This window comes from Arachis stenosperma, chromosome 6 (genome assembly GCF_014773155.1).
Source record: "Arachis stenosperma cultivar V10309 chromosome 6, arast.V10309.gnm1.PFL2, whole genome shotgun sequence".
NCBI classification, from domain to species: domain Eukaryota; kingdom Viridiplantae; phylum Streptophyta; class Magnoliopsida; order Fabales; family Fabaceae; genus Arachis; species Arachis stenosperma.
This window is the reverse complement of record NC_080382.1, coordinates 133,614,811-133,630,015: the sequence shown is the minus strand read 5'-3', so window position 1 is coordinate 133,630,015 and position 15,205 is coordinate 133,614,811. Positions and strand designations below refer to the sequence as shown.

At 33.1% G+C, this 15,205-nt stretch overlaps 2 protein-coding genes across 6 annotated transcripts; one reads left to right on the top strand and one right to left on the bottom strand.

The window, feature by feature from the left end:
• The first annotated feature begins 306 nt into the window (after positions 1-306).
• LOC130935446 (protease Do-like 9) lies at positions 307-9,817 on the top strand. Of its 2 annotated transcripts, XM_057865197.1 has the most exons (9): positions 309-1,038; positions 1,780-1,979; positions 2,100-2,280; positions 2,677-2,868; positions 3,328-3,560; positions 7,638-7,739; positions 7,838-7,888; positions 7,988-8,092; positions 9,239-9,817. In XM_057865197.1, exons 1-9 carry the CDS (start codon positions 444-446, stop codon positions 9,335-9,337), a joined length of 1,758 nt encoding a protein of 585 aa, XP_057721180.1. In that variant the 5' UTR covers positions 309-443; the 3' UTR covers positions 9,338-9,817. The 2 variants fall into 2 exon arrangements, 1 of the variants encoding a protein (XP_057721180.1); XR_009067875.1 differs by lacking the exons at positions 7,988-8,092; positions 9,239-9,817 and adding an exon at positions 7,179-7,277 and having other exon boundaries at positions 307-1,038.
• A 587-nt stretch (positions 9,818-10,404) lies between these two features.
• On the bottom strand, positions 10,405-13,710 carry LOC130935447 (WAT1-related protein At3g28050-like). 4 transcript variants are annotated; one of them, XM_057865199.1, is made up of 7 exons: positions 13,450-13,710; positions 13,226-13,291; positions 13,022-13,106; positions 11,707-11,950; positions 11,461-11,619; positions 11,215-11,366; positions 10,405-11,134 (listed from the first exon to the last, which is right to left on the bottom strand). In XM_057865199.1, the coding sequence occupies exons 1-7, from the start codon at positions 13,553-13,555 to the stop codon at positions 10,960-10,962; spliced, it is 987 nt and encodes a 328-aa protein (XP_057721182.1). In that variant the 5' UTR covers positions 13,556-13,710; the 3' UTR covers positions 10,405-10,959. The 4 variants fall into 4 exon arrangements, with proteins under 4 accessions (XP_057721182.1, XP_057721184.1, XP_057721181.1 ...); XM_057865201.1 differs by having other exon boundaries at positions 10,418-11,134; positions 13,368-13,671; XM_057865198.1 differs by having other exon boundaries at positions 10,420-11,134; positions 13,022-13,135; positions 13,368-13,697.
• Between the last annotated feature and the right edge of the window lie 1,495 nt (positions 13,711-15,205).

Genomic DNA, 15,205 nt, shown 5'->3' with positions numbered 1-15,205 from the left:
TTATTTTAATTTTTATTTTTATGCGTAAAAAAAATTATATTTTTTTAGTTATTTATCCAAATGTTACAACTTTAAAATAAATATTTTTATAATTAAAAATTTAAATACAAAATAATTTATTTATAAGTTATTATTGGTCTTTTATCCTTTAATTTTTTAAAAAAAAAAATTATTTAAGTTGTTTAGCAAGTGCACCTAAGAATTAAATTCTAATCTTTCCGAACTTAAATATCTATTGGATAAAAGAGGAGGATCTATTTGTCCTTTTTTTTTTGTTTCATAGTTTATATAACCCAGCAAATTTCCGACTCTCGTCTCCTACCGCGTCTGCTGTTGTGGCAGACTTGTGCAAAGAGAAGAAACTGGTCACCTCTCGATTCTCCTCCCTATTATCATAAATTTCTCTCCCCTATAACACGCTCTCTTCGCTCTCACACGCAAAAATGGGCGACAAGAAGAGAAAGCGACCACGAAAATCGAAACCCGCAACTGACGAAGAAACCGCATCCCCAGACCATAACACCACCACCACAAGCAGCAACGCCACCACCTCCAAGAACGACGTCGTTGTCATCCCTGCCCCCGAACCCGCCGAAACCAGTGACCCGGAGTCCCATGGGCTACGCCGTGGCCGGTCCAAGAACAAGAAAAAGAAATCGCCGCCGACCTCCGCGACGGTGCCGGATCGGCGTAGCTCCCGGATTGCAGAACAAAATGGGGACTACGCAGCGACGGGGTCAGTGGCAGAGCCGCCGCTGATGCCAAAGTGGGAGGGCAGCGGGGCCGCAGCGAAGGTGGTGCCGTCAATGGACGCGGTGGTGAAGGTGTTCTGCGTGCACACGGAGCCGAATTTCTCGCTACCGTGGCAGCGGAAGAGGCAGTACAGCTCCAGCAGCAGCGGGTTCATCGTGGCGGGTCGGAGGGTGTTGACCAACGCTCACTCTGTTGAGCACCACACTCAGGTCAAGCTCAAGAAGCGTGGGTCTGATACAAAGTACTTGGCCACCGTGCTGGCCATTGGGACCGAATGCGATATTGGTAACTGAAAATTTTCGGTCTTTGTTTAATGTATTTCTCGATCTGTATTTGAACTCCTTGATAGCATTTAGTTCTTTTGAGGGTTTGCGTTTGTTGAGGTTCCTTCAATATTAGAACTTTTCTGTGTTGCTATCCAAATGGAAAACTTGTAGCACTACAAGGAATTGAATGAAAATGACAGTGACGATCTTTACTTCGTGTTGAATATATAATTGCATTAGGGAGAGGAAAATATTGTGATATGCATGTAAAAGAAGAATTATATATCATGTTACAATTTATCTTTATTTTGAAGCATTCCTTTTTATTTTCAGTTTCTAAAAATTGGAAAAACGTTTATATATCATGGAATGGATCCTCTCAATTGTTGTGTGTGCAATCTTTTACTATTCAACATCTTCTCTAACATGTTTTCGGTTGATCCCACTTAAAGAGTATATGGTAAGAGATCATACTTGACAAAATAATTGAGAGGAAAAAATTAAGAGGATTCATTTCCTGTTATCAGGGTTTTGGATGGTTTCTGCTGTAATGCTGTTAATTCCTCCTACTCTCTTACATTGGGCAGGAAGTGTTAATATACCTTCTAATGGTGTAAGCATTGATTCATTGTAGTCAACCCCACTCAGTTATTTGTACTAATTGTTGTATTATTGTATGTTTGTGGATGATGTTAGGCTACACATACACGTGATTTATTAATTCATCTACACTTCTTTTTTCCTTCTGATAATGTTTCAGCATTATTGACGGTGAGTGATGATGACTTTTGGGAGGGAGTTTCACCTGTTGAGTTTGGAGATTTGCCTGTACTGCAAGATGCTGTGACTGTTGTAGGCTATCCTATTGGAGGAGATACAATATCTGTGACTAGTGGTGTTGTTTCACGCATGGAGATACTCTCGTATGTTCATGGTTCTACCGAACTTCTGGGACTTCAGGTAATGGAAATTCTCAGTTCTTAATTTAACGTTGTATTTCTTGAGTTATCCATATATATGTGTGTGTGCGCGCGCGCGTTACACTGACTATTGCTGGTGACTCCTCAAATACCTCTACAGATAGATGCTGCAATAAATTCTGGGAATTCTGGTGGACCTGCATTTAATGATAAGGGAAAATGTGTGGGGATTGCATTCCAGTCTCTTAAACACGAAGATGTGGAAAATATAGGATACGTAATACCCACTCCCGTTATCCTACATTTTATCAAAGACTATGAAAAGAATGGGGCTTATACAGGTACTGAGAATAATGCTTCACTTGTCAAGCACATCATCCCTCTCTTTTCTTAAATCCTAAAAAAAAAAAAAACACAAATAAAGATCCATCCCTAACTAGAAAACCAATAATATAATAATAATAATAATAATAAAAAAAACTGTAGATGAGAAAGTGATTAGCTGCTTAGCTGGAGAATTCTATTTTCAATTTATTCTTGACTTTTTTTTTTGGGGGTTATACCTTTTGGTGCCCCCTTCCTTCTCCTGGTTGGCCTTCACAATTTAATGCATGTGTGTTTAGTTTTTACCATTTTTTACTGGTTGACCTTAACAATTTAGTGCATTTACTTATTGTGTGTTTGACAGCTAGATCTCACATCTTAACTGAATTTATCTTCAATGAATTGCTTTTCAGGATTTCCCGTTCTTGGAGTTGAGTGGCAGAAAATGGAAAATCCTGATCTGAGAATGTCAATGGGGATGGCATCTGACCAGAAAGGTGTGCGTATTAGAAGAATTGAACCCACAGCTCCAGAATCTCATGTTCTAAAGCCATCTGATGTGATTATTAGCTTTGACGGGGTCAATATTGCCAACGATGGAACAGGTAATCTGCCATGTTTTTACTTGGTTAGCATTCTCAATATCTGTAAAATGTAAATTTGCTCAACTTTCCACATATCATTCCCGTGTTTCCACCTATCATATCATTATATGGATTTGTGCACAACTAGAAAACCTGCTAAGAAATAATGAATGTTTCTGAATTGTTATTTGGTTCCCCCTTCATATGAAATATCTTTTGAAATCTTGAACATTTATTATAAGTTTGGATATGGTTTATCCTTAGTGCTAGTGGAAAAGTATTTGAAAATGTTACTCTGATTTCTTCTTTATTGTGACCATTGATGCTACAAAATGGGATTGAATTTATATATCTATATTATGGAATTCATTTAATGTGTAGAAACCTGATCCTGTTTTGCTTTAAAATTCATTAAATAAGGTTAACTCATTGTTCCATTGGTTTACAGAGCTAACATTCTAATTCTGGGATATATTGTAGTTCCGTTCAGGCATGGGGAGCGCATTGGTTTCAGTTATCTTGTCTCTCAGAAGTATACTGGGGATAGAGCTCTAGTAAAGGTTTTACGTAATTCAGAGATACTTGAATTTAACATAAAACTTGCAACTCATAAGCGGCTTATTCCAGCGCACATCAAAGGCAGGCCTCCTTCCTACTATATAATTGCTGGATTTGTTTTTACTGCCGTTTCAGTCCCATATCTTAGATCTGAGGTTAGTAATTATTGTTGTTGTTGTTGTTGTTGTTATTATTATTATTATTATTATTATTATTATTATTATTATTGGTGTAAAACAAGTATCATTAACAAGAGAAGGATATTACAAAGGTATGAAGGATAAGCAATTATTACAGTCTCCCCGAAAAAGTTCATGCAGCTTGCATCAAGTAGAAGCAAGATGCCTAATCTTATCCCACATGGCTGGCTTGTTTAAATGTCTGTCGTTAAAGATGCTGGAGTTACATTCCAGCCAAATACCCCAAATAGTAGCATAAATAGCATACTGCCACAAATATTTGGCTTTCTTCCTCGTCCTCCCAAAACCAACAAATGCAGTCAACAAGAATTGATTTGAGTATCCGACACTCCCAATACTAAGTACTTAATAATGCATTCCGGAAAACGTTTGTCACTGGATAATGGGAAAACAAAATGATATTTGATTTAGAATTCAACGCAAGTGTTAGCATAGCTAAAATAACCATATCTGATCTGCGAACCTACTAAACATCATTGGTATTTTGGTATTAAACCTGTGAGGTATGGTTTCCAAATGAAGAATTTGATGCTAGCAGGAGCTTTAGATTTCCAAATAGGTTTATTAAGTTGGAAGGAGGATGTATTTGTGGAATGAGTTAAGAATAGAAACAGGAACAGAAAGTAAGATTTACAAGAAAACAATTTAGAGGGATTAATGGTCAACAATGTTTCAGGATGACACTGAATTGTTTGGGATTTGAAAATAATGGAAGTCCAAAGAAAGGTATAGTCCTAAAAATTTTGGATTGGAGAGTTATGTAAAGAAGACAGGTGAGAAAGGAAAGAGGAGCCTCAGAACCAATGATCCTCCCACAAATTAAAGTGAGAACCATTACCTACTTTTAAAGAATGCAAATATCTATGGCCTTTGGGAAATAAATTTCCAATGGCTAGAATGAGCAGCTTAATAGGAAGTGTTAGCATCCCACCCTCCCTTTTCTAAGCCATTCTTGTTCTGGGTAACCTGATGCCACAAAAAGAGTGAGCTTCATAGGATCTAGTTGAAGACTTGAAGGTATGAGACTTGATACCTACATCAAAAGTATGGGATTATAGTGTGGAGTTTATAAGGATTTGGACTTTCAAATAACAGTAGCTAGCTTTTTTGATAGGGAGTTCTCCTCAGATTTTTATCAATTGATATCAGAGTCTTCCACCATGTTATGGCTAAACGGCATGGCTGGTGATGCCAACATTGTAGTGTTTGCTTGTTATTCACAATGGAGGGAGTTGTATCTACAGGGACTTGACACTAGAGTCAGGCATGAGTTGCAAGGGGGTATTAGGTTTAGAACTAATACCTGACACATGCATTATGCATAATATGTGTGGTTAGGCATGGCTTTTAAACCTAATACCTCTTGCAACCCTTGTCAGACTTGAGCATTAGATTTCTTACTGGTACTCTCCATTGGGAATAACGAGATTGGTGCGAGAGGATCTATGATGGTTGTGTCTCCTACCCATCTCTCTCCAGTGTTGTTCAAGTAACTTCGTATACAAACAAATGGGACCATTTCAATGATTTTATACAAACCTGTCAGGTTTTATTCAATATATATTTGTTTTAACCCTAAGCAAGGTATCTATTTTCGGAACAAAAGTGATATATTTGGATTTAATATTCACACCGATGTTATCAATCCTATGAAATTCTTTAAGCATCAATCCTATGGAATTCTTTAAGCATTTCAAAAGGATCAGCTTTGATGATCAGTGGTAAACAAATCAGGACCCACTGCCTTTCCCATATCCATGCTCTAAACTACTTCACTTCATCTTATTCAGGGTTTCTCTTAAGAAAGGATGCTACTTTGTGGGTGGCAGGATACCAATATAACCCTTCAAGCAAAGGTCTAGAAGGTTCCCGTTGAAATAACTGTCCTCATAGAATCTTGTGATGTCTTTCGTGCACACTTTCTGTAATTTCCAATGCCTTTGATTACTAATAGTGTTTTTCCCTTTCTCCATGCCGCCGGATATGTCACTCAGAAAAAAATCAGAACTTATATCTTCTTTAGCCCATTGGATCCTTTTCTTTTGCTTCTAACTTATTTTTCCTTTCAGCAATATAATGTCATAGTCATTAAGCTAAGAGACCTTCTCTCGGTAATCTCTATTCCCTAGTTCTATCCAAATTCAATTTGTTGAAGGGGAGCCTTGGAGCAACCATTGAGTTGTCTTCATGTGAGTTCAAGGTCACGTGTTCAAGTTGTGAAAACAGCCATTGATGTAATTATCAGGTTAGGCTGTGTACATTACACTCTTTGAGTGCGGCCTTTCTCGGACCCTGCGTTAACGTGTGCACCGGGCTGTCCTTTTATATATACTAGTGGCTTAGCAGGCACTATCATGCCTGTTCAGCCGCTTTTCTATTATTTTTAAGAGATTAATTTTTATATTTTTATTTTAAAATTATAAATTTAATAAAATAATTTAAACATTAAGAATAAAAAATTTAGAAGCAAAAATATTGTTTTTAAATTATTTAACTTTTAGAATGTATAAAATTTATAAATTTAAATTAAATAAGATATTAAAAATTTTTATTACGTTGTTATTATGTGTAAAAAAATCAAAATAAAAATTTAGAAATATTATTTACAAATTAACTATTTATAAATTTTATTAAGTATATTTATTTATTTTTAACAGTATTTAATTTGAATTAGAGATAAAAAATTATATTCAAAGTATTTTTTATTTTTATACATAATTTTAATTGATAAAAAATATTTTTTAATTTTATTATTCACTTTTTAAAATTATCTTTAATTTTATTATTTTTTTAAATTATTAATTTATATTTTTATTATTGTCTCAACACCACTGTGATATTACATTGTTTTCCTTTTTCGTCTTCTTCTACTCGATGGTTATTAATTATCACCAAATATCGTTATCAAAACTTTTAATTTTGTCTATCACTTTGATTAATAACCAACTATTCTGTTAGCTTTTATGAGTTGTTGAAGTTTTGCTAAAAGAATTTTTGTGTCTTTTCAATATCTAAATGTATAAAAATTATAATTTTTTCTTGATGTGCGTGTTAGTTGTCTTATTTTGTTCTAGTAAAAAGAAATTTAAGACAAAAAAAATATTCAAAATTTTTGTTATATTATCAAAAATGGATGTCAACAATTCTAAAACATAATATCAAAATATATATTTTTTTTGACTAAATAATAAAAAAATAATACACCATTGTAAGTTTTTTAACTAATAATTATAAATTGAAGTCGCAGTTTAATATAGTACGTCTGTGAATATTTTTAACTTCCTATATAATAAGCCAAAAGAACTATTCATAAAGCATCGCTTCCAATCTCTCACCATGTCAGGTAGTCTTTAAATGAAATCATGAACTTTACAGCAAATGAATGCTTAATGTCTAATCCTATCCCATAAAACTTGCTTGGCAGAAAATTTTTCATTGAATGTACGCGAATTGTGCTCCAACTAAATACTCCAAATTGTAGCATATAAATCATTTTAGATTGTCATGAACTTATATCGTTCCAATCCTTGGACTGCTGTAGTGTTGTCTAGATTTAAACATCTTTCTTAACAGGAACATAACTGCTACAAGAAGTTGCCATATGTTCTCGTATCCAAAGGTGTTTGACACTTTGACCTCATATCATCATGCAGTACTCCAGGTGGAGCACTGGTAGAATCTTATTTCTTTGTTTGAGCATTGTATGTGGATTAAATCCTATATTTAGTGCTTGTGTCGCCAATTAGATTCCCCAATTAGATCTGAATTTTCTTTATGGAAGTTCAAAATTATTCAATGTTATGATTGTTTATCCATCAAGTCCAAAGTGAAAAGGCATCTATCATTTTGCAACAGTGCATATAAAACCAATGTTATTGTGATTTCTGGTTGCAAGTTGTAAAAGTAGTGTTTTAAATATCTTAAATTTGTGTCTATGATTACAGAAAATTTTATTTCTGGAAATTATCTTTTGTTGTTCGAGTTTATATTTGTTACTAACTTTATTATTACTTCTTAATTTGTATGATCCAGTATGGTAAAGATTATGAGTTTGATGCTCCAGTGAAGCTCCTAGAGAAACATCTACATGCTATGGCACAATCTGTTGATGAGCAACTTGTTGTTGTTTCTCAGGTCTTGGCCTATGCTATCCCTTATTTTAATTTTTTCTTTTTTTTTTTTTTTCAATTGGATTTGCTGTTTAACATTTGCTCTTAAACATTACTATATAGGTTCTGGTGTCTGACATTAATATTGGATATGAGGAGATAGTTAACACTCAGGTAAGAGAACATTTATTGATATTAAATTATTAATTGTTATAGATCTTAATCAATGGTTGGTTTGAAATGCTTACCCCTTCTCTTTTTGGATTCATATAGGTTCTTGCTTTCAATGGTAAGCCTGTGAAGAATCTGAAGAGCTTGGCCACGATGGTTGAGAACTGTGATGATGAGTTTCTAAAGTTTGATCTGGAATACCAACAGGTTCCCTCTCATGGACTCAGTCGTGTGAATTTTTTTTGACTTTCTAAAGTTTTCTGAATTAACATTTAATCTATTTCACACCTTCTAAAGTTTTCTGAATTAACATTTAATCTAACTTTCGTGTATCAGTAAGCTGCCCATTCTTCTCTTTACCCATTCTTTACATATTTCGTTTAACCATATATTTTTTCTAGTTTCTTATGTGGAATTTGATTTGTCATATCAATTAGAAGTTGTTTCTTTCTCTATCTTTTACATAACTACACTTTAGTCCTAGGAAAATTTTCATTTAAAAACTTAGCCTGTAAAAGATTAAATGTACTCACTTTAGTCCTTGTAATATTTATGTTTCAACACTTTAGTTTGTAAAAGATTATAGGCTTAAATAAGTTTTTGGTCCCTGTAAAATACTCGATTTTTGGTTTCGGTCTACTAAATTTGAAAAGTTGTCTATTTTAATCCTTCTTGTTAGTTTGCTTTAAAGAGTGGTTTCTATATTGTAGAAAATTTAAGAAATATAAAACTGCTAAGAATGAGACAAAGGTGGCAATAAGAAAGTCAAAACAAGAGTGTATGAGAATCTTTATCAGTCTTTGGGTACGAAGGATGAGAGATTTGGATCAAATTAAGTCATTAAGGACAAGAATGGTGAGATTTTGGTCACTGACGAAAGTATTGACGAAATATAGAAGAGCTACTTTTTCACGAGTTATTTATGGAGGGAGAGGAGACTCTTGTATTTTCAGTTACATACAAGAAAGAAGACCAAAATTTTAATTATTACCGAAGAATTTGAGACGTTGAAGTAAAGGAAGTCCTAAAGCTGATGAAGAATGAGAGGGCAGTAGGCTTAGACAATATTTGGATTGAAGTTTGAAAAGATTTAGGAGGTGTTGGTCAAAATATGCATGCGACAATAGATATCTATAAAAAGTTAAAAACACAAATGTTTAAAATTTTGATCAAATTGCTGCAATATTTTATTTTTGGGTAAGCCAAAGAGAGAGCAAAAAGAAAAGTACACAGGTCTAAACAAGGAAGCCCCGATGAGATAACTACTTTAATTCTCGAATATTTTATAGCTCAATAACTTCATTATGAATCAGATGAATGCTTATTCAAATTTTGAATGTCCCAATTTTGCAGATAGTAGTACTAAAGACCAGCACTGCCAAGGCCGCAACCTTGGATATCCTCACAACACATTGTATACCGTCGGCAATATCTGATGACCTGAAAGCATGAAATGATTTGGCGAGAGCTATTTCAATTTTCACTGTTGCTTTGTGGTACGTTTTTCGAGGGGTACTAAACACGCGTTATCAGATTTTTGTACCATGAGATCTATACAGTAGACGGTGAGCTGAACAATGAAGCACGCAGAGGAGATATTGAAATCTGACGGGGAGTATTTGGGGGAATTTGAAATGCATCAGCTGCTTAGATGCATCTTGTCATTTTCATTGGCGGTTGAATGCTTTCTACTCTATTCATGTCTATCATTTAATATCTTTCCTCATTCAGAAACATTATATTCCTTGTGGAGGAATGGATAGGAGAGGGTAGGGACTAGGGAATATTTTTCCCTATTTAGAGAAATTGTTCCCCCCCAAAAATTTGACATTGTGGTGTATTATTTTTCTTTAGTTAGGACGAGGCATGTAGACTCTTCATATTGAGGATATTAATGTTTGATTTGTAATAAAAGGCAAATAATTTGAAATATTCTGCATTTTTTAAGGTATACATATTTTATTGTCACTTTGGGGTATAGTTTTTGGTGGAGAGACAGAGACGGAAAGACTGAGACTGAGAGACAGGGATTGAAATAAATCTCAGTATTTTGTTTGGTACAAAATGGGAGACAGGAATTGAAACAAAAATAAAATTCTAATTTAATTTGTACAAAGGATAAAATTGAAATTAATTCATTGAAATGAAAATATTTTAGGTATAAAATGTTATTAAAGTTTCAGTCTCCATCTCTATAAATTTCAGTCCTCCTGTGTTCCTACTTTTTGGAGGTACTGAAATACTGAAATTTTAGAGATAGAGACACAAATTCTAGTACCAGTCTTTGAATTAACAAACACAATATTGAGTCTCAGTCTCTCAGTCTCTGTCTCAGTATCTCAAAACAAACGTCTCTGTCTCAGTACCTCAGAACAAACGCTACCTTAGGATTGTATTTCTCTCTATTTTAGGGATTACAACGGTTCTATGGGGATGGGATTTGTCCCCATCCCCAGTCTGTTTTTCAAAACTCTCCGTCCTTATTACTATTCGGTTGGGAAAAGAAAAACTTTCGATTCGCTTGTTAACTACACTCGATACAAATTCATGCCATACATAAGATACAAAATTTTATTGTGGCATCCATTAAAAAAAAGAAAGACACAATGTTACTCTTACTCTTTTTTTTGTATCTCTGCACTCTTTCATTCTGTATCAGAGTAGGCACCACTGGTTATTACTGATTTTCAATTTCTTTTTTTGGTTTATTTAGCAATATTTGCTGACTTAATACAAATTAAGCTGCACAGAAGCTTTTGGAAACCTATCATGGAAAATATGTTACAACAGACACACAAGCTTGCTTTCTTTTCATATCTTCAGAATACACGTTCATATTACTCCCACTTGCTGATAGAATTCTTTCTCTTTAGAAATTTTGGTTTATGTTCCTTGCTTTGTGGTGTAAGTACACTACTCTCATTCAATTGAACTGTTCCTGATGGGATTTTTGATCCTTATATGCTTCTATATTTGTTCTTTCTGATTCTGTCTTCCATCTACTCCGTTTCTTTTCTGGCTTCTCGTTTGGGATATTTTTCATTGCTTAGAGCTTTGAAGAGTAGTTTGGTCAGTTATATAAGTGAATGTTTTTCTTCAGATAAATCACTTTTATAGCTTTGCAAGAGAGGAACATTGTTCTCTGTAGTTGGTAACACCGGGTTTGAGATGTTTTCATCCACCTCTTCTGCTGCCTTACCCCACATTACTGTGTAAAATCCAATTGATATTATTGTTGCTCCAATTAGACTGCAAAGTGGAGAAACAATTTAGTGGCATTTGCAGATGTATACATGTAACCGAGTTTATCCGAAAAGCCAAACACATACCTTCCAAGGTGAAGAGAATCACCAAGAAACATGACCCCCATGGCTACAGCTATGACAATCGAGAGTGGCTTGAACATTGCGACGTAGACAGGTCCCTTTATGCGTAATACCCATGTGTGGACAGCATTGTTCAAGAACGATCCGAAAATTCCCTAAACATGTGAAATGCATCATCAAAATTTTTTTTTTCAGATAAATAGCATACACTATACCATAAAGTTCTCTTCTACTTTGTGTGTATCTTACAGAGCAAAGGACAGATGCCAACGCTGTATCTACTCCTATTTTCCAAGCACCTGGATTTGTCTCTGTAAAAATGCCAACAATTGCGGCCATGATGCTTACGCATAAATTGTAATAGAAGACAACAGTTAGTTCAGCAGGGTACACCTTCATGATTTGCACCTGTAAAATATATTTAGTCCAAAATTAGATAAACTTTATTAGAATTAGCCTCTCTGAAACTTCCTATAGCAGCCGGGAAATTCGTACTTGTACAATGTACCACATAGGAACCAATATATACTCAGCCATCAGTAGAAGGCCGCCGATGGCCCAACTTTGATCCACAGAACTGAGATTGTTAATTGGACGTTGAATTGAGAACGAAGGCGCATGAATAATGATGATCGGTGGTCCTTTGTAAAGAGTTACAACGAATGCTCCTGATATTGATACTATGGTGCCCAAGACTTTAGCTTGGCTGCTTGAACTTTTCAGAGCCACTTTTTCCATCCTTAAAAACATTCAACAGAAAACATGGTGTACAAAGTCAGAATAACAATATGAATCATAAAGAAATCATTCATCTGAGTAGTTTGAACTTTAAACTTAGTCATTAACTATTCTTCAGTAAGGATGTGAACTAATGAATGGGGTGACAGGATCATCAGCTTTTCGGAAGATGAAATTCATTTATTGCATTAATTCAAATAAACCGTTTACATGCAGAAGAGGTGGTTTAAGTAGTATACAGTTAACAACTTGTAACAGAAAACAAATTACTCTGACCAGCAATGTAAGTTGAAGCTAAATAAATACTCCAAGCTGGCTCACACCAAGTTAAACATACGATTTATACTTTTCCAAAATCGAAAACAAAATTTTCTTAGTAGTAATTACATTAATTCTTTGGATAACTGTAGAACTTCAGAGGATCGCTTTGAAAGGTTTTGTCATGAATTTGGTTATAAGAAGCTAGCAAGATCTAATAAACTGTCAAAATAAAGACAAAATTTAAAAATAATAATTACATACAAAGAGATTGTTAAGTTCAAGTGAAGTTGGCACAGTGGTAGGGGCACACTACGATCCCTCTAAGGAAAACTTAAGGGTGCATTTGGTATGCATTTCTATTCTCTGTTTTTATTTTCACTATTTTATGTTTTCAAAATTTTGTAGAAATTTTTTTTTTCTTTTCTATTTTCACATCTAGTTTCCTGTTTTTTCTTCAGAAAATTCTGAAAATAGAAGAAAAAAGGCAAACCAAACACATTCTACTTATCAAGATAGCAAGAGTTAGAAGAGCATGTTTATCTGTAAGTTTTATCAATTCACTCTTTTTTTTTTTCAACAAAAAATGTCATTGTAACTTATAAAAAGTTATGTTTCAATTAAAAACTGCCAAAAATGGAAAGTTATTACTACTTGGGAAATCTAGGAATCAAAGTTGGACATAAAAAAGTAGTTAACCAAACGTAAAAGAAAAACACGTTAACCAAAACTAATGATTGAGAGAAGTCCTTAACCATTGAAAATGCAAGACAGCGAGATTCTTTTGCTATTCATATCAATGGAGGTAAGGAACCTGAAAGCGATGGCGAGCAAGAAGGTAAAAGCCGGCACCAAATTGCTGATCGCCGAAGAAAGAGTTGGCGAACTGAAACTGATTCCTGTGTACCCCATTATCTGAGATGAGCATCTTCAATTTTCAACAATCCATCAGTAAAGACCAAAAGAAGTAACAGAAGAAATCCAAGATCCATCAAATTAAATTACAATTTGCATGTACCCGATGAGACCAAGAAAAGCAATTTTAGTTGCAACTGGCAAAGTAAGAGGAGGAAGCACTCTTGATCTGCAAAACAGAGAAAGTAACACAATATAACATATTTTTGTTTGCAAATGAAATGATTGTAAAAGTCAATAATAACCTTGAGGAGAAGAAGGGAGCAGGAAGAAGCAGAATAGCAGCAACAGCATAAGCATAAACAACAAAGACATGGTAGCTCATGCCTTTCATGGTAGCTGCTTTGAACAGAGTGTTCAATCCAACATTCACGCATTCCATGCTCACCATGGCACCCAAAGGAACCAAATCATTCAACAACTTTCTCGCCATCTTCCTCTTCCCCTCAAAAAACTAACATGCAAATGCAATATTGCGAGACTCAAGTTCAAGTTCGGTAGTCAGGGAGGAAAAGGCTTCTGTCAAATGATGACAACTGACAAGTCGACCATTTTTTTTATTTTATATATATTATTTAATTTATTTTCAATATATATTTTATACAAATAAATTAATTTGGTAAACCTGGATTATTTTTGTCAGACGAAAATTTTAGATATGTGGACAAAATTTTTAGGCAGAGAGAGTAGTAGAGTGGAGTGTTGCTATGAAAATACTCATTTTGGTTTGGTGGCATCACTTTCAAGATAATGCTGAAAAAAGCTTTGATCATTTGGCGTATTTGTGTGTGAGAGTGACTTTGGTTATAATGGGTGACGTAGAACACAAGCAGAAATATTAAATTGTTGGAAGATAAGAAATGTGATGTGAAACGGATCTTCATTGCAATAATTTAGGTGGATATGGCTTGCTGGTCTTCACTACTTCATAGTTCATACTATACTAATAATCAACTTGTGTGCGATCCACAAGACAGCTTTACTTTAATTTTAGTAATTAAAATTTAAAATATTTGGCTAAAAATTTTTTGTGAATTAATTTAAAATATTGCTCTTTAATTTTTGTATCATGCTACTTTAGACCAATTGCCGTTTTGTCAAACTGTATACGACCGTATACAGAGAAAGCCCGCACTTTTCTTTTCTTTTTTTGTTGTATTTTATTCTCTTCCTTTTTAACCTCATTTTTTCCATTCATTATTCTCCTACTCCACAAGTTTTTCTTTTTCTTTTCCTTTTCTATCTCGATCAAACCGACTTGTATAACCAATATGAAGGGACTTTATTAGTGGCCATTGTCCATGATGAATATTAACATGAGAATGTTAATTTAGTATTTTTTTTAAATTATATTTTTATTTTAATATTTTTAATAATTTTATTTTTAATATTATTCTAAAATTCAATGTTTATAATTTTATTATTATTTATAATTAATTTTTATTTAATTTGTCTTTTTTTAATAAGACTATAATTTATATTATAAAAAATACATTAAAATATAATTACACTAAAACATAGTATATGAGAATTACAATTATAAAAGAGAATATTAAAAATAATTAAAAAATTAAATCTTTATTTTAGTAGTGATCAAAACAAATTTAAAAATTTTTTATGATATTTTTTATATATAATTTTTTTAGTATTATTAATATTTTTTTAATACACTATATTTTTTTTATTATTATTTACGGTTAATTTTTTTTTAATTTATTTTACCTGATGAAACCAATAAACTATATTATAAAAAGATAATAGTAAAATAATACAAAAAATTATAATTATAAAAGTGTATAATATCAAATAAACCGTTAACAAAAAATAAAAATAATAAACAATAAAAAGGAGTTTATATAAATAAAAATAATAAAAATTTTATAAATAATACAATAACATGTATAAAAAATAAAATTAGTAAAAAATAAATAAATATTTAATATCAATAGTAAGAATCATTAGTTTCTTATAAACTGTGGTTTTAAGTAGAAAATCACTTCTACCTTTATAAATAAAAAAATTAGTAAAATCGAAAGTTAAAACTTTTAAAAAATTTAAACATATTTTTTTCCTTGTCAAATAC